This window comes from Passer domesticus, chromosome 7 (genome assembly GCF_036417665.1).
Source record: "Passer domesticus isolate bPasDom1 chromosome 7, bPasDom1.hap1, whole genome shotgun sequence".
Taxonomy (NCBI): domain Eukaryota; kingdom Metazoa; phylum Chordata; class Aves; order Passeriformes; family Passeridae; genus Passer; species Passer domesticus.
The window spans coordinates 54,844,789-54,870,782 of NC_087480.1; the positions used below are offsets into that span (position 1 = coordinate 54,844,789).

The window sequence follows — 25,994 nt, forward strand, 5'->3', positions numbered from 1 at the left end:
GTTAAAGCCTGACAAGGTGAAAAAGGAAACCAAGCACAACTGTCCCAAGGTTACGTGGCCTATTCAGGGCAGACAGCAACTGGATTTCTTCCCTCAGAATAATATGTCACCCACTGGCTTGCAGAGCAGTGACTGTCCCAAGACAGATGGATTTAGACAGTGCCTCACTACAACAGGAATCTTAATTTTCTATAATGGTATATAGCATGTTACAACATGCAAGGAAAAAATCCCTAATGCCTAATCCTAGTGAAGAAATGCCTTTCAAGCTTTCTGAAACCTTAGGAACAGCAGCATGAGGTGTCCTTCAGCCTATGTGTGACACCTCATTTTAGCTTCATCTCTGGAAAATTCAGGGAGCATCTGTGAAACTGATGGACATGGAAATGGAGCTCAAAGCCTTTGCACTGATGAAGTTCATAGTCTCTGTTTTCACTGCAGATTACTCAGAATACAAGACCCTATTGTTTCTGGCAGTTACTATGCATGTTTGTGATCCACAAATTGCTTTTCAGACCTTGAATTTTTCTTTCCCATTACTCTTACCTTCAAAGAAAGTGGATTCATGATAAGAAAAAATTATACATCAAATCTCCTGTCCTGCTTACCTGGCCAGAGGACAGCTTTTCAGTACAAAGCCTCTCTGGAGCCTACCTGCTTCCTCTCAGCCTTTCCCAACCAGCAGCAGTGCAGCCTTGACAACACCAGGAAGGGGATGCCCACACCAGGCTGCCATGGTCAGAATGAGGGATGGGAGGATGGAGGCTTTCAACCCTTCAGGACAGCCCTGCCTTCACCCAGCTGTACTACACACAAGCTGATTCTCGAGCTGAGCCAAGTCATCACTGGCAGATAGAGGGTAGTGGATTTATAAGGATAAGTGATTTGATCCGTTACAACAAACCTTTATGTTCTTTGGCAAATCTTGTGAGAAGACTTCTTTAAAAAAAAAATTGAAATAAATGCGGGTATTAAAAAACAAACCCCAGTAAATTGTACTTAGGAGCAATTCTCAGCTAGGAAGCTCACTCATCCCTCAGATTACTGGGAGATTTAAGAAAGTGAAACAGTTGTTATCACTTGGTCTGTGGGATTTTGTTGGCTTTTGCAGGCTGATTGCTGTGTTTAAGGTAGAGCTGTTGTGTCAGACTCCCCGTGGGCCAAGAACAATATATTCCAATTATTGACGTCCCAAATGTGTCTTTTTTGAGGGACAGGATATTTTGACAAGTTTCAAATACAGAAGAGGCATGGTACCTTCAAGAGCTTAGCAAATATGGCAGGCACAGTGCAGCAGAGGCACTTGGGTGGAAGTGGTTTGAAGATGTGATCTTGTCCACAATCTCCCCACAGAGAGGGGATATAATTACCATCCATCACCATTCAGAGTGTCCTTCAGTAAACAAAATCTGGAGGGGCTGAAGTGACTTGCTCTGGGTCACTCAGCACACCAAGGACAATGAAAAACCACTGCTGAAAAGCTGAAGCCCCAACTAGCACTTGTTCCAAGCCAACTCATACCTCCATCTAAGACAAGACATCCAAGAAGGATTCTCAGATTCTTGGAAGCAGATACATTCTGAGTTGTCTTACAGGATAATCAGCCGATCTTGTAGCTGTAACTCATTAGGTTTTGTATAGTCTCCACCTCATTGGAAGTTTTCTTTCCAAACTAGAGTATTATTCCTAATGGTTGCAGAAATCAGCTGTGATAACAAAACAACTTCTAACTTTGTCCCCTTTTAGAAGCTACACTCCAAGACCTAGTTGGCCTAAATAGGTTCCTTACAACCACTGCTCTTCATTGCTTAACAGCTGGCAGTGACCTTTCTTCTTAGCACAAAATAATGAAGAAAACAAACTCCAGCCCCAAATTCATCCCAGTAATGCCCAGAAGCTCTTAAAATACATCTCAGAACACGAAGCCAAGCCAAATATTGGGCTCCCCATCCCAGACATGCTTTTAAATTGTACAGAACAAAAGCCTTTAATTTATATTTGAGTTTAAAATTCTAAGAGCAACAATAAATTAGGCAAATAAACCTGTTGCCCAGGATCAAAAAAACTCTGAGAGTGCCTAACTGGGAACATGACCAGCAGTTAATCTTCTAATGATCAGTGGAAAATAGACCACTGAAATACCCCCTGCTCAGAAGAAGTTTTCTTTAGTTTCTTTCCTTCTACCATTTTTTTCCTAGCCAAATCACTTACTGAGAGCCTCGTTTTCTCATGGTGTGAGGTCAGTGCAGCTCTGCTCCTCACACTGAGCTACCTCTGTGGAGGAGTCATGCTCCAAACTCCACTCAGAGGAGGCTCTGCATGAGCTGCCTGCCCCTTGGAAAGCCCTAGCCGAGCACGAATCCCAGCTGTGCTCACACGCGGCAGGAGGAAAACAAAGAAACAGATAAATAACTCCTTTCGTAGAGCTTTATTTTTCTGCTTTCCCTCTGCATGTGTGTTTCTGTGTGTACATATGCAATCAAGCTGTGACTGTTAGCGACTGACTTCTGAATTTCCTGTCACCCAAAGCTGAAACCTGGCACAGCCTGACTTACCTTAGGGATAGGAAACCAGGAATGCTGACAGAACCTGCACATTTGAAGCAACCCATCTAGGGTTGCCACAAATCTACCATGTAGACTATTGCTAAAATACATCAGGAGCAAACCTCGAGTCAGGATTATACTTCTACTCACACTCCCGTGATGATCTAACATCTTAAAAGTAGCTGCCACTCTGATACGGACAGCCAGTAACTGAAATGCTGAGAAGCACCTGCCCAGTGCCACAGCAGCTTTGTTTCCCAAGGGTAAGTTATCAGAAAAAGCATGGTAAGAAAAGCAGAGGAAAAGACAATATTGACCTAAAAGCAAGTAGGTTTCCCATGAAAAGAACTGGAGTAACTGTAACTGCATTTCAATGTTCAGATGCTGCTCTGAGATTGTTTCAGATGCTAAAAGGTCACCAATGAGAGGACACCCAAGAACAGCAATATTCCCCAGCCTATATAAGGGCTTAGTGGAAACACTGTTCAAACACATGCAAACAATATCTGTCATTCACTGTTGGTCTTTCTATCCCTTTTTAGGAATGGCTCACTAAGCAGACTGAAGGTGCTGCCCATGTGACTGCTTACCAATTACAATTACACACCACTAATAACATTCCCTGAATGAGCTCTAATGCTGTAGATTATACATAGGAGTTTATACCTGCACTTGAGAAGACACACAGAAATATGTGGCATTGTAAACTCTTTGCCCCTGATGTGACATGGACAAGGTGGGGCTAAGAGCATGCAACCCACAATGAGAACACACAAATTACTGTCCTGAAAACATCAGCTATGGCTGTCCATTTTGAAGAGAAGTATTCTGTTTCCTTCACAACCTCTGTCCTGCCCCATTCGGAAGCTCCACATCAAACAGAGTGGGTTTCAATGCATTTCTCCCCAATGGCATAGATAAAAAGCATCATCATTAGAAAATGATAGTTCATGTGCTTCACGAATGTCTCTCTCTCTGTCAGGACTTGGTGGAACAGGACATGTCAAAGGTCAACCAGTCAAGTGCAGGGAAGACAAAATCATCATCCTGCAGTGTTGGCTATTCTCTGCTTCAGGTCTGTAGTGAGCAGTGGGCAGTATCTAAATCAGGGCATCCCTGCAGGAGCTCCAAGCAGTGACAGGGACCCTCACAAGGACCCAGGTAGCTGCAGATCACAGAAATTACACTTTCTGCTCAACTAGAGAATTGGTCTTTGCTGTCCCAAAACCCAGTGTAAAGCCCTAAGAACAACACCATTCTTTCCCCCCGATGTGCCTGCTTTCTAGCTAGCTGGAAAGAAGGGGATTTTTGTCCTGCACAACTCCAAGAAGCCCCTCGGAGCCCTTGCTCCAGCTTCCCCATGTGTAGTCAATGTACTCAAGCCTTGCAGGTCGGCTCCTGAGTTTGGCCCTTCATGAATAGATCACTATGCTGGCTGCTCCCAGACGTACACAGCCAGTTGTATGTGGTGGAGAATCATAAGCAAGGGCAGGAATGCTTATTTGGCAGCCTTTCCCAGCCTCTGAGCGTCTACTGACTTCTTTTTTTCTTTCTTTCTTTTTTTTTATGTCTCTGTCACCTAATTTTTAAGCTGGGTTTTGATCTTCTCTGCCAACATAAATCAGAGAGAGAGTCACTCCAGACTGACATCAAGTGGGCATGTGCAAGATTCAGAGTGCTGTGTCCAACCATCTGCACATCTTGCAGCAGATGGGAGCTGGGATAAGTGACCACACATTTCAACCTGCTGCCTCACCCCTTGGGATCAGCTGGGGGCTGCTCCCTGTCTGTTAAGTCAGCAGCCAGGTGAGAGAAGACAGGTCACTGGTGAAGAAAAGAAACAACTAAGAAGCTCTGCTATTTATATACAACCTGCATGCTTTCACCCATTCTTTCCATATATATATATATATATATATATATATAATCTTGCTTCTGCAATTAAAACACATTACTTAAGGAGAATATAATATTTCATGCTGAAGAGTAAATTGGAAAGCTGTGGTTTTCATTTACATGAGTTAAACCCACAAGGGACAGCTGGAATGGCAGTTACAATTAGGCTACCCATTAGGATGCATTAGATGACATTAACCCAAGACCTCTCAGGTCCACCACAAAGCCGTCAGGCTGAAGGCAGTTTAAGAGTAACCTAGAGCTTTCTGGTGACACTCATGTTCAATGCAAACATTGGAAGGGAGTTATTTTCCCTCTCCGTGACATGGCACATGGTCAGTGTTGCTGCTTCCAGACTACAGGGGCTTGGCACTTCTTTTAAAGCCTTTATAAGGCTGAAATCAAATGCTGCAACAACTCTTTCACTTCAACAGAAAAGTATTCCAGAAATGCTATGCAAAATGCACCAGCAAGCATAGCCAGACAAGGGTGTAACCAATCAGACTCCATTCCCAAATACTGCTTATTCATCCTTCCCATGCGTGGTTGTTAAGATTGGAAATTATCCATCTTCCTGGTAAAGAAAGAAATAAAAATATACTGAGGCATCAAGCCACTGAAGTGCCAAACAAGCACTACTGCTTTTGCAGTATCTACCATGGCTGCTTATCTAGGCTGTGATTTTTCTCCTGGGATCCAGCTTCATGAGTTGTCAAAGACAGACCATGAAACTCCATTCAAGTATTAAAAGACTCATAGGAAACTTGAAATGAACTTAAACGGCAGAGTGCCTGTAACTCGGAGTACCTCCTGAGATTTCACTCACATAATAACTGAATTATTAACTAAAGAAAGAGTAGCGTGTGGAAAAATGAAGCCACTTGCTTGTATGTGGCTAGAGTTCTACTGGGATTAGGAAGATATTTAAAAATACCAACTTTTTTCCAAATGTCTCCTTAGTTATGAGAGGAGACTTGCCAATTGGAGATCATGAATGCTTTAAGGGAAAACAATCACCCACAACTAGATGCACTGCTGAGACATGTTTGAAGTCCCAGAGACCTGACCCAGTCTCACTTGCATCACACTACCTGATCCTCTTGAAATCACCAGCAAGCTCCTGTTTGTAAAGCTGCAGAAAATCAGTCATAGCTTTTCACAAAAATGCTGAGTTGTCCATGTCAAGAAAATTATAGAAAGTCAGACTATGAGCAGGAGGGGGAGAGGGTCAGAAAAAGAGAGCATTGTTTATGGAACATGAAAAGCTCCAGCGACACAATATATGGAATTCGGAGGGAAACAGGCCCTCCTTTCTTTCTGTACAATTCAAATAATTCCAATGGCAGACTGGATATTCCCCAAAACGAGTTAAAAAAGCACAGGGCTGTCAAAGCAATTTAGAAAGGGAAAGCTGAAGTAAACATGGTGACTTTTTTTTAAGCCTTAATGTTTGGAAGACCTGAATGTTACCCTACCTAATGTATGCTTTCCATAGAATAGAAAGAAGTAATAGCTGGATACGCAGCCCAGTGCAAGGAGACTGCTTGGGCATTTACAGAAAATGTGTGAGAGTATCCGTAGAAAAAATCTCAGCTCAAGCATGACAACACACACACCTAACTCTAACCCTATCTAGGTGGTTCTAGATTCTGATTACGGAAAAAAAAATCTTTATGAAGTCCTATTCCTGACTTGGAGTTGTTGTCTTCAGTAGTGAGACTCCTACTCAACCAGGATATTTTAAAAATCAGCAAAGCAGACAAACAGTTTTTATTGCTTTCATGCTTCTGCATTCATGAAAATGGGGATTTATCATTAAAAGTCATATTTTCCATAACTCTATTCTTCTTGCTACTGCTTTACCTCTTTATTCCTGCTCCAAGTAGGAACTAACCCCTGAATCTGAGGGATTCTTTGGACCTTCTAATTTTTAGCAAAGCCTTGTGCAAAGCATACGTAGGACACTATTCTCCTTTGCTATGGAAAGATGGTTTCTAGCGTTTTTCATTATTTGGTTTTCACTGAGAAAAGGAGAGGTAACACTATTTCCACCTACCTATAATTTTTATTTATATGTATATACATGAAATTGTGATTACATTATGGTGAGTATAATCTTGAATAATTGGATCTAAACACATAAGATTAATGCAATCACAAGACCTCTATTCAGGTGGGTCTAGAGCAATTATACCCAGTAAAACTGCTTGGTTTATATATAAACTTTATTTCTCTAAAGGCTTCTGTTCTTTAAAATATCATTTTCACAGAGTTTGTATCAAACACAAGAAAGGCTGCACACTTTGCTAATTCTGAGAGAGAGTGAATTCTAGGTCTTGCTCACTCACCATTAGAAAGACTTACTGCCTGGTGAGCAATCTCACCAGGATTCAACTTGTTTAAATTTCTACATTAATGGATGACCTGAAACCGAAAAACGTCAGTCTGTCTTTCTCTTGCGCAAAGCTTATCATCTAACCCACTCTGGACTGGTGTGTTTGAAGGAATGGGGTTTGCTTTGTTACTTTTCTGAACTGACTAGTGTGGTTTTGACTGAGAAGCTAAGAATCCCAACAACAAACTGCATCAATGTAGTCTGAACTGCCTGCTGTACTTCTTACAGAATGGGAGTATAAACTAGAGTATGGGAATCTAGGAACTAACCAACAATTCCTTTCATCTTGGAATAGAAAATTTCCTTCGATAGTTTTAATTATATTCAGGCAGACAACATGTTGCTGTTGGGTTTGGGGGTAATTCCACTTTAGAACAGATTTGCTTAATTGTTTCCATCAGAGGAGAACTTAAAAATATTTCTAGCTTTTAATTAGCAGGTTGGCAGCCTCACTCTTAACTCTTTCTCAAATAACTCGGGATGTTGAGGCTTAGAATAAATTAATTTGACATGAGCACAATGCGCTCTGTAGAGCTCCTGACAGCCACGAGGTGTCTCTAGGAACTGTCCCAGAAGGGGTGTGAATCCTGGTTAACCACAAGACAAAACCTGAAATTCATTCTCTGCAGAAGCCTGTTTTTCGTCTGCAGTTGTAAAAACTTTCTTTAATAAATGACTCCTAAAAGAGAGAGCATGATCTTGTCTATCAAATAACTGCACAGTACTAGCACCAGAGAAAATACATTTACAGAGTTGAAGAATGGTAAAACAAGGGTCTACATCTGGAAGCAGTAAAGGAAAACCTTAAATATGTTAGGAAAAAGTTCCAACAGTGGAAGTCACTTAGACAAAGGAATACGTTGCTAGTTGAGAATGCATGAGGCAACACTAGAAAGAGGTGCTTCAGAGATGAATTTTGAATTTTATCATAACAACACTATTTGGCTGTGTCATCAAGAGCATTAAAACCCATGCTCATTCTCAGAACTTGAAATCTCATAATCCAAAACCTACATCTGCATTCGAGCAGCAGGAAAGCACACAGCAAATGCTCTCTGCACAGAGCAAGTCGTCAGGACCTAGAATACTGCTGAATTAGAGGAAACAGAGCCTTTGTCAGGGAGAGGTCATTGTCCTGATAGTCACTGTGTCCAAGGAATTAGCCAACATGGACTTTACTGACTGAATCTCTTAAACATTACTCTGCACTGACCAGTCAAACAGAAATAGGCATAATAGAATGGGAATGGATACAGAAATTGTTTAGAACAAAACACCAAAGCCAAACAAGAATTGCAAGCAGGAGGTTAAACTTTTGACTCGAAAGCTGAACTAGGCAGCTCCTCAGGAGATCCTTAGTGAAAGAAAGAGGACATTTCTTAGGAGAAAAGAAAAAGATGAAGCCTCAAAATCTAAACCATGACCACCTCTTCTGACTGTCTCGTCAAGTGAAAAGGTAAGTTGGTTGTCTGGTGAGGTTTGAGCTACAAAGAATGAAGTCTTGGAGCTGCAAGAGATGTAAACCCAGTATTTATATGACAGCTTATGTGGCCTCCGTGTATGTGATTTTTATTTCTATATGAACTTCAAGATAAGACAATCCAAGAGAGATCTCCTTGATGAAATGCTGAGGTGAAACTGCCATGTCCTGCCTCCCATGTCATTCAACTGTACTTCAAGAACTTCAATGACCATGCACAGCATGACATTACTGATATGAGCAAAGACCTGACCTGCTGCAAATCAGGTGTAATTACACATTAAGTAAGCTATTACTCTCCTGACATCTCTAAAGAATTTTTTATATTCCAGTCAGGCATCCTGGAGCTGTTAGAGAGCTCTCACCAAGGAGGCACAGGAGGACTTTCTTCTCCCTTGGCAAGTATATCCAAAGCTGCTACAAGATTTATATTTCTGTTGCTATCTACAGTTCAGTGAGGAAAAACAATAATATCTCAATAAACAGTTACAAATTCAGCCTTTTCTGTTATTAATGTGTTGTTACGCACCAACAGCGCAAAAATTTCCAATTGGGTCACTCACCAGATTGTTCTTTTACTGATGAGACTGATGGGTTTTCCTAGCTTCTCTTTAAATTTGAAATTAAGACATTTCAAGGAATGTTTCTTTCCTCAAATACAAAAAAAAAAAAATTACATGAGCACTGTTTCTGTTTAAAAAAAAAAGGCATTTTCCAAAAATATATAGCTCTAATATCTTGCACACAGAGAACTGAAACACAAAAGGCTACGTCAGGATTGTCTCTGAGAGCTCAGAAAACTCCTGCCTCCTCCTAATAGAGCTCTCCTGATAAGCTCGGGATAGTGCACGTAGAGCTCATGGAGTCCAGCTGGCGTAGAATGCTTCATGGATCATGGACAGGTATATCCCACATACGGAGAATGAGCACAAGAAATAGTGAGGGGCTGCAGCTATTTCAGAGCCTCATATACCCACCAAAGCTTTGTCTCATCCCACAGAATCTTCAGACACTTCAAGTTTATTCTCCCTGGACTCTGCGTACTTCAGGCTGCATCCAGTTGCTGCTGAAGGGGCTGTGCAGTGTGTACTGCACACCAGGCAGAGCAGCCACAGGAGGTGACAGGAGTCTGGCACAATTGTCCCTGTTTTCCATTCCCTCTGCCCTGCAGTGTTGTCCCTTGCACCGCACCCCTACTTGAGAACTGCCACTTGAGCTGGCTGCTCTCCACTGCAGCAGATCCCAGTGGTAATGGTCCCATTGTGCCGTGGATGGTTGGAGGCACCATGGGATGAGAGACACCAGCACTGTGGAAGGCACAGCCCAAAAGGAACCTCAGTGGGACTCACTGGCCACACCAAATGCCAGCCTCTGCCTAGTGCAGAAGGCTCCCAAGAAAGGACTAAAGTTTGAGCAAACACAACGGCACCTCTTATATTTGGACAAGCTGAGGTAGCCCAAGTCAGCCTAAAACACCTCATTCACTTCAGTCCTCTGTTTTAGACTTGGGCAACCCTTTGCTCTTCACAGACTCCTTAGAAAGCATCATGAGTTACACATCAAATGCACAAGGCACATGGGGGTCAACATTACTGTCTTCTCTCAAACCAGGGGTCCTATTCAGGGCTGCCTGCTGGATGAACCTGGTCACTTATATTACAAGAGTAATATAAGCTCTTGTGAAAAGGAGGAGAACTGGACAAAGACAACCAAGGACATACTCTTCCATTGATCCCAAATGTGGTGGGGAATTCAGAGGGCTTCAGACAGGAGGAAAGGTGCATTTGATGAAATAAAAACAGTATTTTTACTGTTTTGATAAGCACGATGGATGATAAAAGATCTTGGAAAGCATTAACTCTACTTCACACTGGAGTGCTGTTAAAACCAGCATGGCAAGAGACTATAACCCTGTAAACATATGTTGTGTATTAGATTTTGATCTGGCAGCTTGCCTTAATTTTGTTTTTTTAAGACTGCAGCTAGTTCCAAATACACTTCCATGTTTGTGTTCCAGCAAATGAGCAAAAGGCAGAATGCTTGAGCGACAGCGACAAAAGAATACACTGGACTATTAAGTTCATTTTTAAAAAAAAAAGGCTCCATTAGTATTAGAGGCACATTAGAAAGAGGATGACAAAAATATCAGCAAGTTCTTTTTTCTATCCCTTTCTCCAAGCTTTTTGTTTTTTTTTTCTGGTGTACACTTCACAGCTGCTGAGAACTGTAACGATTTTAGTCTCTTCTGTCTGAACTATCACTATGGACAGAAGTGACAAAAGGACACCTTTCCAGACAATTTTGTGACTCCCAACTCAACACCAGAAAAGCATCCTCTGAATAGAAATTAGCCTGGGTCCCTGTAGGTGCAGACGAAGAAATTCTTCCGAGAGGCATTTCAGTCTGCTCTGGAGAGTTCCAGCTCATATAAACAAACACTGTTACAAGAGGCAAAGTTGATATGGATTTATGCAAGGAATGCATAAACTGAATAAGCAATTTGATAATTAATGGAGTTGACAGGCACTTTCGAATAGTACTCAAGTATGTGCAGACTGAATGGTTTCATATACAAGCTGAACCAAAGACAGTATTAATTTTTAACCCATTTTATACCTAATCACTCAGATGAAGGAAACACACGCATTTTTTTCCTCTAGGGTATTAGTTTTGACCTCCCAAAGCATGACTATTGGGACATAAATCCTTTGCACTTAGTAGTATTGCACACAACAGACCCGTAGATGTCATGTACAAGATGATTTTTTTCTTAAAGACTGTTTGAAGAATGAACTTTCCGGATATTGATTACTTCTTTTATGTCCCACAGCTTAAATGCAGCAGTTTTACTCTTAACAAAGAGCTGAGAGCTTAGTTGCATGAGTTCAGGGAATTTCTGAAGAGCCCCTCATGACTAAAAGAAAATTTCTTTTATTACTGGCTTCCCAGCAAGCCAAACCACTGCTCCTACAAGCCCAGCTGCAGAAACTAAAGATGCTTAGTAAAGTCTCAAGCAAAGCACTGTCCCACCTGGCAGGAGATGATGATAATTTATTGTGCATGGAAGACATTGTGACATTTTGAACTGCACAGGGAGAATGGAGCAGTAATATAACTGCTCCCACACAGGAATGAGATACTCAATGTTTTCTCAGTCTGGAAGAAGTTCAGGGATGATGCCTTGATCTGTTTCACAACTTCACCCCTCTCAGGATCAGGAAGAAAGCTTCTAATACATTTGGTTTATGTTCTCATACCCTAGACAACAGAATGATCTTCTAAAGGTTGTATCCACAGAAAGCACCAATGGAAAGAGGATTTGGTCAGTCCTTCCTTACCCCACACTCTCCTTTTCCTTTAGTGACAAAATCAAAAGGAGGATGTGGTGGTTTCAGTTGAAAACTGGGCAGAAAGACAACCAAGACAACCACTTTCTAGGGCCTCCATAAAGGCATTGAAAGATCAGAAGGGACTACTTGGAAACACATTGTCTCTAGTCATTGAAGCTGTAGGTAATTGGAAAATACCTATTGAATGACCCCAGTTGTCCGCCAAAAGGTACATGAACTGTCAAATGGAGTTAGATTTGAGGTGCTTCAGGCCCATTATTCTGTCCAGCTCAACAGCAGACACCTAGGAAAGCATATATTAAATATACCCTCTATTAAAAGCCTTGTAGATGGGGCAGAATTCTGGCAGCCTGCTGGGAACCCAGCAGCAAGTCAACTTGCTACAACTGCTCAAACATCAAATGGCACAGTGCTGCCTGCTAAGTGCCCCCCACTCCAACTCCGGCTGCAGCTGCCTTTGAAGAAAGGTGCAATGCCTTCTGCATAGATGTACATGCCGAATAAAGTCTTTTAAAGCATGTGAGAAAGAAAACTGTCATCAAAATGTACCGAGCAATTACGGGTTGAAGGTTGAACTATTATTGCTTCATGCCCTCCCATTCCCCTCCCCTCCAGGGCGGGAAGAAAGGGGGAGGATTATTCATTTGTATTCAGGCACTTCATTAATGTTTATAAGAGAATCCAAACACGCAAGCAAAACAAGGACGAAACACTCGCGCCAGACGTGTGATGCGATAAATGTCACTGGAGCAAATATTTAGATCTGTTTACAGAGAGGCCTATTAAGTCCTTTTTGAAAAGCTGTGCAGTGTTGTGGCTTGGTTTCTGCCTAGCAGCTCCAGCGTAAACACATGGAAGATGGCTAAGTCTCTCTCTCTCATTTTGTTATGACATTTGGAAACCTAAGGAGGTTGGGAGAAGCCAACTGGCTGCCCTACTGCAATGTCTAGCTAGAGGGTCTGCCTGTTGAATGATGGCAGGACATGCAAAGTGGAACTGCTGAGTTGTCCAGCTTGTGCCAAAATCAGTGGATTTTCAACACAACAATCCCTCAACAAAGGTTGTTGCAACACACAAGCCCTTGGTTCACTGCTAATGATGCAAGTCTATGCTCTCTGCCATTTTTCAAGACCATTTGCATTTGAGAAAATCAATTCCTTTAGGGGCTAAAATAGCAAAGAGGGGTGGAGCCACTCTCTTCACCAGGGATGAAGATGTGCCCCATAGTCCCTTGACCAAAGAGTTATAGGTTCTGGAGTTCACATCAGCCTGGATTTCTCCAGATGTCCCCTTCACATCACCATCTCATCAACTCTAGCCCCTCCACGTACAAATACTTATTTTTCTAAGAGTACTAAATAAGTTGAAAGGTGTAAGAGAAATTTATAGATGGAAAAATTATTGTCTTAGCCCCAGATGCAGTAATGTAATTGTGCCTCTGAAGTGATGCCTCAGTTTCCAACACGTAAGGGCTACAGGTATAAAATTGTCTGTGTTATGTTTACAAGGACTCAGGGTTCTTTATCCACATGCCCTTGCTTCCCTTCTGTTTGGAAGGAATGGTGCTCAGGCCACACAGATGTACAGGACTCTGCAGAATGACCTCAAGTGGTACTGGCTGAATCGAAACACTTTCAGTTTTCCTTCTGACATAGTGAGTTTAGTTCACTTTTTTTTCATGGCATCAAAAAATCAACATGAAATCACAAGTAACTGTACTCAGTCTGGTTTTTAAGCCTATCAAAATCACAAATAAATTAGAAGAATATTGATTAACATTTCTTTCCTCCCTCATTCTCTTAATAAATTATTTGTCTACATGAAACTCCTTTCTGCATAAACCAGCAGGAAAGACACCTTGCCTGGTTTCAAGAGATACAGTTTTGGGTTCCCAGTACAAGAACTGCCAACTAGTTTGATTTGATTTAGTGGGAACTACACTGAGCTTTGCCTAAGAGAACAGAGGAACAGGTGCCAAGTCTTTTGGGATTCTCCCATAGTTATATCCCAAGCTTTACCCTCAGGTCTAAGCACTCTTGGGAAAACACACCTCTTCCTTCGCTGACTGATAATGATGGATTATTGATGTGACACTTGCTAAACTTCTTGTTCTCTTAAAAAGTGTAAGAAAGTTGTGATACTTCATGTTTTAGAAGAACAGAAAAATTCATGCGACCACTCAGCTGAACAATAAATAAACATTGGTTGTCCCTACTGTGTAACAGGGATTAATCTTTTCAGACTTAAGCATCCAACAGAATTTTTTTTACTGCTGAAGTTTTTCTTTCTAATTAGTGTCCCTGATTAATTCTTGCAGAAAATGTGCGACAGCTTAGTGGCTTGGTCTCAAACCGTGGTCCCTTCCATAATGCTACATTCAGCTGTTGTTCTCTGCTTTTGCTCTGTTATACTGTTCTTAATACACCAGACTCATCAGGAGTGCCAGGCCTCAAAACATTGTCAGTAGTATGCCAAACATCCACAGGGAAAAGAGAGGAATCCTTTCCCCTACTCTTGTTCAGCTCTACCTCCTGCTTTGGAGCTAACCCTTGGGTTATTTACGTTGTGTGACCTTGAGATAAATGGCATTTGGCAGGCCGCTGGATGACTTTGTGTTTCAAATCAAACATTCTCAGTTTCTCCCACACTGACAATGGGAATAATTCCTGAATGCTTTTTCTGGGGTGGTTCTTCCCATCTCACTGCTTGCCATGGAGCTCTTTGGTAGCTATGTCAGGGTTGGTGAACTTTAGCTTTACTTTCTTGTTAGACTCAAGTACCAAATGGTGTGTGTGGTTTTCTTCTGTGGTTTGGTGTGTGTGTGTCTATGTATTTTCTCTTTGTCCCAGAGTGTCTGCACTGCTGGGATTAGAGCTACAATTGTTCTATATATATAGCAAAGATCCCTTGAATGATCTGCCAAAGGCTTTATCTGTGAACAATCTTTGTCTGTACTTGCTTTGCCGTTAACCAGTTTTGACTGTACTCCATAATGGCTGGAGTTGCTTTGCTTTAACTGATATGTATCAAAGAGAACTGCTAAAATTAACTGCTCATGAACTGTGTCCAGGATGTTAGATTAACTCATGTGGAATCCTTCAGTGAACAAACTGATTTATGATGTGTTATGACATTGTTATTTGATGTGTTGCACAACAACTCAATTTTAAAAAATGAAGAGTACTCCATTAATAAGAGATAAATCTTTCCAGTGTAATTCAAATGAATCTGCAACAACTTTAGAGAGAGTGTGATAAGGGATCTTGTGTGGGTTCAGTGATTGTGTTTTGCATTCTTAGGAATATCTTCCACTGAGATCTCTTTGTCAGTAATGACAAAACCCATCCAAAATATGCCAAAATACAACACCTTTTGGGAGATTTTAGCTCTTTGTACTTCCTAAAATACAAAAGGATACTACTACAAGTGATTCCCAACAACTAATACTTCCAGCTTTGAGAACGTACAAGTGCATCAGTGATGCTTGCTTACCACTTCAGAGCCATAATATGCTGCAGTCCCTACAGGGTGCATCCATTCCAAGCATATCCAGCCACAGTTAACACACAGCAAGTGCTCAGAGCAGTCAGTTTCATTTTCAGGAAAAAAGCCCATCTTTATACATTTAGATATAAATTGAGTATGTTTTTAAAGCAAGCACTATTTCATTACTGGAACATGAACCAGTGCAAATGCTGACCTTAAATTACAAAGTTCCTAGAGTGTGTTTCAGATGACTACATGTTAAAGGCTCAGATATCTCTAGATACCCAGCTTCAACAAAAATTCCTTTGAAAGCGAGCTTGAGTTATACACTGTACAGTATGTCTCATTTCACAGCCAAGCCACTCAAGTTAATGAAGAAAATCCTCTCTGGCCTCACACAATTAGCTGGGTAAAAATCCAGTGTCAGTCTACAGGCAGGGACAAGCTGATCCATAAAGCTGGACAGTGTTTCATGCCTGCAAAGGCCTGTTGCCTTGAGCCTCTCAACTTCAACCTGGTCTCATGGACTGAGGAGGTATTTTCTCATTGGTATTCTAGTACTGGAAAGGTGAAATGCTGAAGGAGCTGAACTGCATTCCAGCTGTTTGAAGGGTAAGCCACTTAAAAATTGATTTGTAACTTTGTATTAGAAAACTTGACTTTGCTCACTTCTGGGTGTTAGTGAGTTATCTGCTCCAACAGGCAGACAATGAGTTTTTTTGAGAAAGTTATTTCTAGCTTTTTCCTGTCTTAATCAGGAAATTCATTATTAAAAAGAAGGGCTTTTCGTATCATTAACTCTTATGAAAACAACATTTAAGGCCCTTTTTGCACGCTTGCACCTCCCCTGCCTCTGTGATATCCCAAAAATAAAGAATTACCTCAGCTTGAAAGCAAACTACAAGTTAGCATCCCATTTGACTCCCAGTATGTCAGGACCAGTTCCTCTCATAGTGTAGGGCTTAGCATTTTCACAATTAATAGTGCTGTGATGATTTCTGATTTAGTGTGTTTTAGAATCAACAAGACACATTGGGACGTCCCATCACACTTTCTTCTGGCATAACATTTATCTCAGCGATCATTTCTAAAACTGTAAATCAATCACATGCCAGGAATACAAAGACCTTCAAAAATTCAGGCATGTTTCTCAAATCACCCTTTTGCCCTCTCCCTCTCTGCTGACTCTGCAAACTCCTGCACTGTGAGTATTTGGTCTCACATTTAAATAAATATACTCCATCGCTATTATGCTGTCACCTGTAATAGGAAAAGGCTGCAAGAAATCAAAGGAGAGCTAAATTTGTGCAGTGGCAGAAAGCGTACAGAGAATAATCAGTCTTCATTGTGATTGTTAACAAAAGTGAGGGAGCCTAATGGAGACCTTGGATTTAGTACAGTCTCTAAAATATTGAGGGGATACTTTCAAGACACAGAACCGCGTACTTGAAAGAAATACTTTTCCTGTGTTCCTCATAACTTGACTTTTATTAAAATGGAAAGAGGTTAGAAAATAACGGTAAGATTTGTTTCCTTTTTCTCATTCCTTGGCTCACTAAGGAAGTCTGATGAATATTGCTTTGCTCTATGAAGGCAGCTTCTTCTCTGTTTTATGTATTGGAGATATCTGTGTCTCCCAACAAATGCCCCAATGGAAGAGTTAGGGTAGCAGCAGCAAGTAAGTTCAATTAAATCTGGGAAAAATATAAAGCATTTATTGCTATTTCCTTAATTATGTTGATACAGCGAACAGTTAACTGCCTATGACTGAATTCCTATCTTTTTGCCCCATCTTAGCTAACTCCCATTTTGCAGGCATACCTAAGCATAAAGAACCTCTGGACTGGAATTCATGTGGAAGGCTCCATAACTTCCACACTAACTGAGCCTAGTAAAAGAAGACATCAGATTTGTTTCTTTTTCTTTTTTTACAATCCTTTCTCTGTGCACTACTAGGAGTTTCTGGGGGTGGTTCCATGTTTTCCCTGGCTTCAAGGGACTCTGGAATGGGTACAACACACAGGATTCAGTCTGTCTCTTCAAATACTACTACCCACTGGCATGGGCTGCAAAATCCTGTTTTTGAGGAAGTCAGGAATAAAACTCACTTTTGATATCTTCAAGACTATTCAACCCCTCAGCATTGTTGCAGTGCCTGGACAGAGGTGATCACCAGTGGTCCACTGATGATAAATCTAATTACAATATTTCAGGGATGATGATTTCTTCAGGCCTATGGGAGTCTATGCATGATGAGAAATGGGGTGTTCAGGACTATGCTAAATGGCCCTCAGAGTGGAAAATCTTGAGTCTTTGATCTCATTCAAACTAAAAATACTTTTTCTAATGAGCCTCCTGAAGCCATACAACATCCATTTCAAAATGCTGAGCACATGGTTTTAATTTGAAGTTTTTACCAACTTTCATTTATATTGTGCTAGAAGTCCTGAAATGACTTGCACCAGAAGCTCTAAAATATTGGAAATCTAAATGTGAATGACTGGTGTTGGAAAAACTAGTGATAAAAGCAGCAGACATGAGTGTGAATTCCTGCTTGAGCTTCTGACAGGTATTAACCAGGTCACTTTTCATTCTCTATGCCTTTAAATGACAATTAGATCCAATAAACAGCAACAATTGTACAAGGTAGCTGTATTGTTCACTTGAGCACCAGAAAAAGCAAATTCATGGAGGTGTTGAGACACGGTAACTACCAGCAGTTGTGATGGATACAGCCAGTCTTACAGTTTAGTTACATGTCTGTTCGCACTCTGCACAGGGCATAGTTTTGCTCCAATTCCAGCCCAAGATCTGAGGTATTAAGTTCAAATACTGAAATCTGCAGTTTTAAGCTCTGCAGGCACCAGTTTAATTTCTGGTGTCTCAAGTGAGATGGAAACTATAATGCTTTTGGGGTTTCAGAAGGAGTATTAAGTTCAAAAATTGTTGCAATGTTCAGAAAAAAATGTCTTAGTAATTGCTACCTAGAAATAATTTGAGAGCTTCACAAAGAAAATTTTGTCATCAACTCACAGTGCTTTCTGTAGATTTTAAGTATAGTGGCATCGAGCATCTGTGCTGGTTGTCTACTTGGAAGAGGGATTTGGGAAAGTGTGAGAACACAAGGTAGATATGTTTCCTTTCAAAATGGGGCTCTTCTAACACTGACCCTTGAAAGTTAAAACCAGTAAAGTCTCTAAAACACAAGTCATTGCTGAAAATCTCCATTTTTGTGCTATAGCCTCTGTGGATGCCAGCTTACAGTCATTCATCCAAGCAGGGAACCTCACTAATAAGACCAAAGGATGAAAGAAAACACACAAAGTTCCCATGGCTCAAGCAGTAACACTGTGATTTCTTCTGCCTTTTACCTGTCTCATCAACTCCTAATGACAGTGAAAAGATGAATAAGGGTTTGCAGTGTAAAGCACAGCACAGGGGAAACCTGTTATTTTACAGTATGTCCCTCTGAAGTCCCTAAATATGCTTTGCCAGGAGCCCTGCCACTGATCTCCTCTCTGCAGGAGTGCAAGGTGGGTGAGTGCCCTTGTTTAAGATCACTTCTGGCCTTTGCAATCCAGGAACCTCTGACTCGCCCGAATGATGTGGGCTGACTTTATAACGTGGATTGCTACTCACTAGGGAGCTGAGGGGAGGCTGTTAAAGACTTTCTGAGGACTGTAGGTTGCACTATACTTCAAGTGGAGGATTTTAAGGTCAATGGTTCATTCTGTTTATAAGCAAAGCACTCTGGGCCTGGAGGAGGATCCTGACTGCTGCTGCAACAGCATCACAAAGTGACAGCAAGTAACGAACAGATTGAAAATCATCAGTGTGAAAATACCATTTACTAAACAGGGGCTAACCCAGTACCTATGGGGTTAGCAGCTCTGAGGTGGCAAACACACACAGGAAAAAATGGCACAATTCTGCTATTTGACTTCTATACACCAGTAAAGTTAAGTTGCCCCAGGTACAGTAGGGACTCCCTTGAGTGTCTGTCAGACTGTTTTCCAGGGATTTTTCCCTTTCAAGGTCCATCTTAAAAATATGTAATTCTAACCTAATACCAATCACAGGCAGCACACAAATTCTGCAAACAAATCAACGACCAGAATCCTCCAGACCTGCTCGTGGGATGCAGGTACACCTTCCTTGGGCTTGGATGTTACCAAGGAGGGTGTGAAGGATCAGAGGGAAAGGAAGGGCTCACACCTGACCTGTTGTACAAACACTCCTGGCAGTTATATACCCAATAAGTAAAACAGATAAATTGCCAGCTGCCCCTTGAGCCATCATTAGTGACTGGCTGTTGTCTTAATAGGCATCAAATGCCTGGGTGAGCCTTCCAAGGGGCTGTGGGGCAGGAGCACACGGTCACTGGCTGTACAGAGCAACACCTACATGTGGGTACGGCTATAAAACATCAGCTGCTGATCCTTTCAGGTGCTACAGCCACTACTGTAGTTTTAATACTTGCATTGTTTCATCCTCAACAGCTCCCGTGGTGAAGACATAAAGCAGTTCCCACTAGTATTTAAAGGGAATTAAATGGAAATATTTCTATTTTCGCTGTATGAATTTCCACCCCGAGGTTAATTTTGCTGGGGGATTTTTTTTACCCTGGGGCATAAGAGGGTGAAGGGAGTGATAGTTTAACAAAAGACAGCAAGCTGAAAACTATGTGCACTATGTATAGCTATGTGAAATCAAACCCTTTAACAGCATTTCTTTCAAAACATTCAGCAATCAAAACAGGTAATGCTGTTTTTGATGACTCCTGCTCTCTTCACAAAGCCTGAAATTCTACAAAAGCAAGAAGATGCCGTTTCTACTAGACAAAATGCACTTTTATTTCAAATATTAAAAAAAATCAGTAATACTCTTTCATATAAACTATACAGACTATCAAAAGTCAGCTAGCTCTGAAACTGAGCCCTTTAATTCAGTTCAGAAAACTTTGAGCCCAAATTTTTCATTAGGACAAATAAGTAAATTTCTCTTGAAGTCAGTTACACTGGTCCTGTCAGCTTGGAGAATCCCAGCTTTGTGATCACAGAAATGTTTAGTTTTTCAAGGGGACAGGGCAGATTGAATAGAGATTCCAGGATGTGGCCCTACCTGCATATTACTGTGTATATTACAGTTTTGGCACTGAAGGTCCAGCTTTGAGGCTGCAGAGCTGTCAGTGACCAAACATGATGGACCACCCATCGGCCTTTTATTAACCAGCACTTGTTCCCCCCTCTAATCCTATCACCAGAGTAATCAAAGCTGCCATGTCCCAGGGTCTGATGGAACAGCAGGACCTGGGAAATGAAGACTGATTTTGTTAACAAAGTAATTCCTGCCCCATGAATGCTGCCTCATTGGTAGAAAGCGGGGAGATGAGGTTTATTTGTGCAGAGAATGAGGCGGCAAAGAAATGAAAGGGGGAGAATGGTGAAGTGTGAAGTTTAATCTGGCACAGTCTGAGGTTTCTTTCTTTGAGGCCGTCTCTGATCCAATCAACACTGGTTTGATATTTAACATCTCCCCCTGCAGTTGGAAATGATACCAGCCGGAGGAGACCAGAGTCGGGGCTTCCCAAACAGCCAAAGGGGAGAGAAGGGAGTGCTGGCAGCTCCTCTCCAGCCTGACAGCTTCCCCACCAACAGGCTGGCAGGAAGCTGGACCCTGATACAAAATTTCCCCTACTAACCATGGGATTTAGGGCATCTGTCATGAGCTGAATGCAGACTGTCCCTGAGGAGAGCAAGTTTGGGATGGGATGGGAAAGGGATTTTAGTTCTAGTGGGGAGGAAGAGCTATGAACACCGTCTGGGACAGCGGATCCTGCTGAGGAACAGGATCAAACACAAGCAAGAGATGCCACCCACCCCAGGGAATGGCAGTGTGGGTACAAAAGTAAGACCTTCCCCTTGCTGACTGTACAGATCTTCAGTGGGGACACACTGCCATCACTCCAGGGTGATGGGGGTCCCACAGCAACCCTGGGCCATCAGGGAAGATGCACCAGACCTGAGCAGCTGCATCACAATTCTCCTTACTCCAACAACAGCCTGGGAAAGCTTCCCATCACAGGCTCACATGAGGGTCCCAAAGAGGAGAGAGAGAGCTTAGCCCTATTCCCAGCTGGCCCACAAAAAACACAGGGATGAGTCCTGCAGTGGCTGCAGTGCCTCTGCCAGGTTTCCACAAGAAGGCCTGGAATGTCATCTGCCCCTCACCAGGTCTCAGCCCTGTCCAACTTGATTTTGCCCTTTTCTGGCCACTCTCTACACAAACATCAGTGCTGTCAGACAGACTTGTCTGCTTCCTCTTCTTCACTTGCCTCAGCTCTTCCTGTCCCACCTTCCATGAAAACCCTGAAACTTCAAATACTAAGGAGCAATACAATTTCAACCTGACCCAAACCTGCTACGAACTCCCCTGCACCCAGGCTCCCAACACTGCCTTCTGCTGGGATTCAGACGCCTTGACACCAGCTCAGCCACACCCAGGGCCTGGACTTTGAGTGACCAGCAGCTGCCAGAATCCCAGGAGGTGGGATAATACTTCCCCCCAGGATCCAAGCAGGAGAGGGGCCGGTCAGCAGGAGGCAGAAGGCAGGGACTGATGTGGAAAAGCAGCAGGAATCACTGTGCAAGGGTTTCAGGGGGAGCAGAGCATCAAACTACAAAGTTTCAGGGTTTACAATAGAAAACAATGCTCCCTGCCCTACCTGCAGGAGCTGGCTCTCCAGGAAGCAGCTAATTATATGAGCCACCTTAATCTTTTTATCCGGCTAAGACAATCAACATTTCAAAGCCACGAACAGAACGTTTCAAAGATCGTTCCTGGTCAAAAATGCAAGTGTATCCACTTTCTTTCAGAGCAGATCAAAACCAAGTACCACACCGGGACCACTCCTAGATTTCCTCCTCCTCACAGTATCAGATTAACAGATTTGGTGTATGTAGTCAGATTAAATATTTGCAGTAGCACAAAGCTGCCTTTGAGGAGAAGAAGTAGGGGGAAAAAGCTTTTTTTGTCTTTTTCTTTTTAATTTGCTTAGGGCAAAAATACTGGACTTTGGGGATGTGGGAAACAAAAGCATTGACATGATTCAGCAAGGCACAGTCCTAAAACCTGAATTCTGAATGCAGAAATAACGTGCAGTGTTCCTGTAGCAGTAATGCTGAAAACAGGTAAAAAACCGCTGATGCCCTTAGCAGATTTGGGACTATAATTTATCACAGATGTTCTCATCAAACTGTGCAAACACCCTGCGAGACAAAAGCTGCTCAATTTCTGATTTCCATTTTAGTGGGTTTTAATTACGTGTTGCTTAAGGAAGGCTTCAAGACCTGGAATTGGGAGGTAAAACCTTGCAATAGTAATCCACTCCACTAAATTAGCACAGTAATACACCAAGCAGTAGGACTGCCAGACGGTGTGATAACATTACAAATTACTATTGTTAAACAACTAGCCAGGTGTCAGGATGCATGGAAATCTAGAGGAAGCAAGAAAATAAATATCTGGTTTGTTTTGTTTAATTTTGTCTCCTGTTGTTCTGGTGGCCTTGTTCCCAGAAAAAGCTTCAATCTAGGAAAATTCCTCCTGAACACTGATCTATTTCAGCAACTTTGTCAGTTCTCTCTAACAATTAAAATGGAATGTATTCTTTTAATTAGCACAAATGTTTTGCATAAATGACTGTCCTTTGCTTGCCAATAGCACTAATACCTTTACTGTTCTTTTTTAGATTATTTTTGGAGCAAAATGAATGGGAAATTTTTGTTTCTATTTAAAAGTTGGACAGAGAAACAATTATGGTTAAGGGCAGCAGTGAGTTTTGTACTCTGTCCCTTTTCCTTTCTCTGCTGCTAACTCTCTCTGAAAAGAAAAAAAATGTATGATTCACATTTAAAAGGCTTCCAAGTGGTACATTTTTAACCAGGTGCTTTCATGTGCTTGATTCTAACTGCCATTTATGATCTAATACAACCAAACACTATAGGATGTCTGGAATAGTTAATTATTTTTACTTCACCTTAAAGAAGGGGCTGAACAGAGAGGATAGGCACTTAAACCTTTCAGACAGAATAGTGTAAAACGAATTCCTTTATTTCTATGTGTGTTAAACAATGCAAAGGTCCCGAGAGGCTTTCTTTTAATTATTTTTGTTGATAAACAAGAAAATACATTCAAAAGTGTATGGAACAAATCTTCTCTGAAGGCTGTATGCAGAGTTAAGGCTCCTAGCTGAAATATCGGATGAACCAAATGTTAGTGAAAGCCAGACTTTTCCCCTTCAAATAGCTCCTACTGGACTTCATGGGAGCAGGGGGTGAAGGCACTCTAAGGACATTTTAATCACACCTAAGATTAGTCCTTTAATCCTTATTCCCCCACATCACCAAGAGTTTTTTTGGTCAAAGTAGGACAGTGAGATAAGGCTGGAAATAGACCAGTCCAAAACTAATGACGAAAAGCAGGTTAAAAATGAAATATCATAGCAGTAACTGAGACCATCTTAAATCTCCCCCGGATTATTTGTTTTCTTCCACACACATTCATTTCCTCAATTTCTAGTAAATCTCATTTCACATAAACAGTTCTGCAAGGCAAAGTCAATAGCTGTTACTGTGCTCCTCATTAATCCACTGAAATGAAATAGATCCCATGGCTTAGTATTTGGCTGTTTAAAGCTAAAGCTATTGAAAGAATCCCGGACTCCAGTTACACCAATAACTTTTGTTTCTTAACCTACATCCTTTACTCTTTCCTGAAATTTACCTACTCCAAAGTGAAATAAACCCATGCATATTGCACTCAATTTCCCCCAGTACAAGGGCAACATGAGCCACTTTGTTTTGACCACTAAAAAGACAACTGACAGTTTGCATGTACTTAAATCAATCTGAACAATGTGGAAATTTCTATTTTCATTGTTCATGCTTCATCCTCTTCCTGACAAGTACCACAGAGCTGCTTTACTTCAAAACAAACAAACAAACAAAAACAAAATCACTTTTTACCCAGCTCCGGGACAGGATGGGAAGCATGTAAGTTTCCCTCACAAGTGGCAGGCAAGCAGACACACACATTCACACCCTCAAATAAATTATACACGTGATACACACGCACTCGCCACGCACATCACGGGGTTTCTGCAGGCAGCACGGATTGGCATGATGGAGAACAGGCAGCCCAACACAAAAGCTGCTGAGGCCCATGAGTGACCACCCCGCTGCAGAAGCTTGGGCATCACCCCCATCAGCTGATGGAAGTGCAAGGGGAATACCCCCCACATGCTGGGATAAGACACGAGGTCCAGAAGCCTCCTTACCTGGGAGAAGTTGAGCCCATTCAGAGGGTGACACTGCTCCTCCACCCGCTCCACCGCACCCGTCTTCTTCTTCATCCTCTCGGCCTCCTGGGCGAGGTAGAGATCGAGCACCGGCACTCCTCTGGAGCGGATGTCCGTCTCCGTCAAGGAGTTCACCATGAGCATCACCCAGACGGGCCTCTTGCGCTCCCAGTTCCCGGCGATGGCGTTGAAGAGGTAGTCGGCATAGAGCCCTTTGCCCCGCTGGTCCGGGGTCATCCAGTGGGGCAGCATCAGCTTGATGTAGTCCAGGTGGCGCTTGAGGCGGCGGTACAGCTCCCGGGGCAGCACGTCCTGCAGGTTCTCCCCGTGGGGCAGCATCTGGCAGCTGGCCAGCCCCGAGATGGTGTAGGGGTCCGTGAGGTCCAGCTCGAAGTAGACGCTGGAGCTGGCGTGGAAGGCGGCCTTGGAGTTGTCAGGGATGAAGTCCCAAACTCGCGTGTAGGGCACGTGGATGGTGCCGAAGAGATAAGCGGGGGGGTCACGGCGAATGGTCCAGAGGAAGGAGTTGAGCTCTCCTTGCTGCGGGGAAGACAAGAGGGGCTGGTCAGTGATGGAGGGGCACAAAGGAAGGAGAGACAGTGATGCCACCCTCAGGGCTGCCCGCAGGGCAGGAGGAGCGGGCTTCCCGCTTCCCCATCTCCTCGCACCAGCCCCACGCGGGCTCGCAGCGAGCAAAGCCCACGGGCACCATGAGGCCCGCGTGGGGCTGGGTCCCGCCGTGACCCGCCGCTGGCCGCGGGGGACACAGCCCCGGGCCCGTCCGCGGGGGACGCGGGGCAGCGCCGCCACACCTGTGGGGGCCGCGCGCGCCCGCCTGCGCGGGGCTGGGGGGGTGGGGGTCCCTCCGCGCGCCCCCGTCCCGCCCGCGGCCCCCGCGCGCCCCGCGGACACGCGCGCATCCCCCGCGGGCCGGCGCGCCCCCGGCCCGGCCCGGCCCGGCTCACCGAGCGGGGCAGGTCGCACTGCCCCGTGTCCATCTGCTCCCGCCGGGCCGCGGCGTCGGGCAGGAACCCCCCGAAGACGAAGCAGATCAGCGTCAGGTTGAGTTGCATCCCGCTTCCTCTCGGTCTCCTCTCTCTCCTTCCCAGATGAGCCTTTTTGGATTTCTAGGATCTTTTTTTTTTTTCTCCCCCCTCCTCCTGCTCTTCCCCCTTTTTTTTTTTAGCCTTTTTTTTTTTTTTTTATTCAAACAAACTTTGCCAGTCCCATCTGCATCTGACAAGTGCAGGGGGAAGGACTGGCTGCCCCCTCCCTCCCATGCTCTCCCCCCTCCCGCCCTTTCCCACCCCCACCCCCTCTGGCTCCGGGCTTGTCAGAGGCGCTGGATGCTTTGGGGAGGACGGTTCTCATCGCCAGCCTCCGCCATGCTTTGGTGTTGCAGACCGGAGACGCTCCTTCCCGCCCCGCCGCTTCGGGAGGAGGTTGGGAGGAGAGGGGCGGGGGGGGAGAAGAGGGGGGGAAG

The 25,994-nt window shown here is 43.2% G+C and overlaps 1 protein-coding gene across 1 annotated transcript in view; it reads right to left on the bottom strand.

Moving 5' to 3' along the window:
- TRABD2B (TraB domain containing 2B) overlaps window positions 1-25,718 on the bottom strand; it is a 260,426-nt gene extending 234,708 nt beyond the window's left edge. The window contains exons 1-2 of the mRNA XM_064428795.1: window positions 25,477-25,718; window positions 24,491-25,051 (exon numbers count right to left, since the gene is read on the bottom strand). Of these exons, the coding sequence (XP_064284865.1) occupies window positions 24,491-25,051; window positions 25,477-25,584 (669 nt within the window). The 5' untranslated portion in view covers window positions 25,585-25,718. The remainder of the gene's footprint in view (window positions 1-24,490; window positions 25,052-25,476) is intronic.
- Window positions 25,719-25,994: the final 276 nt, after the last annotated feature.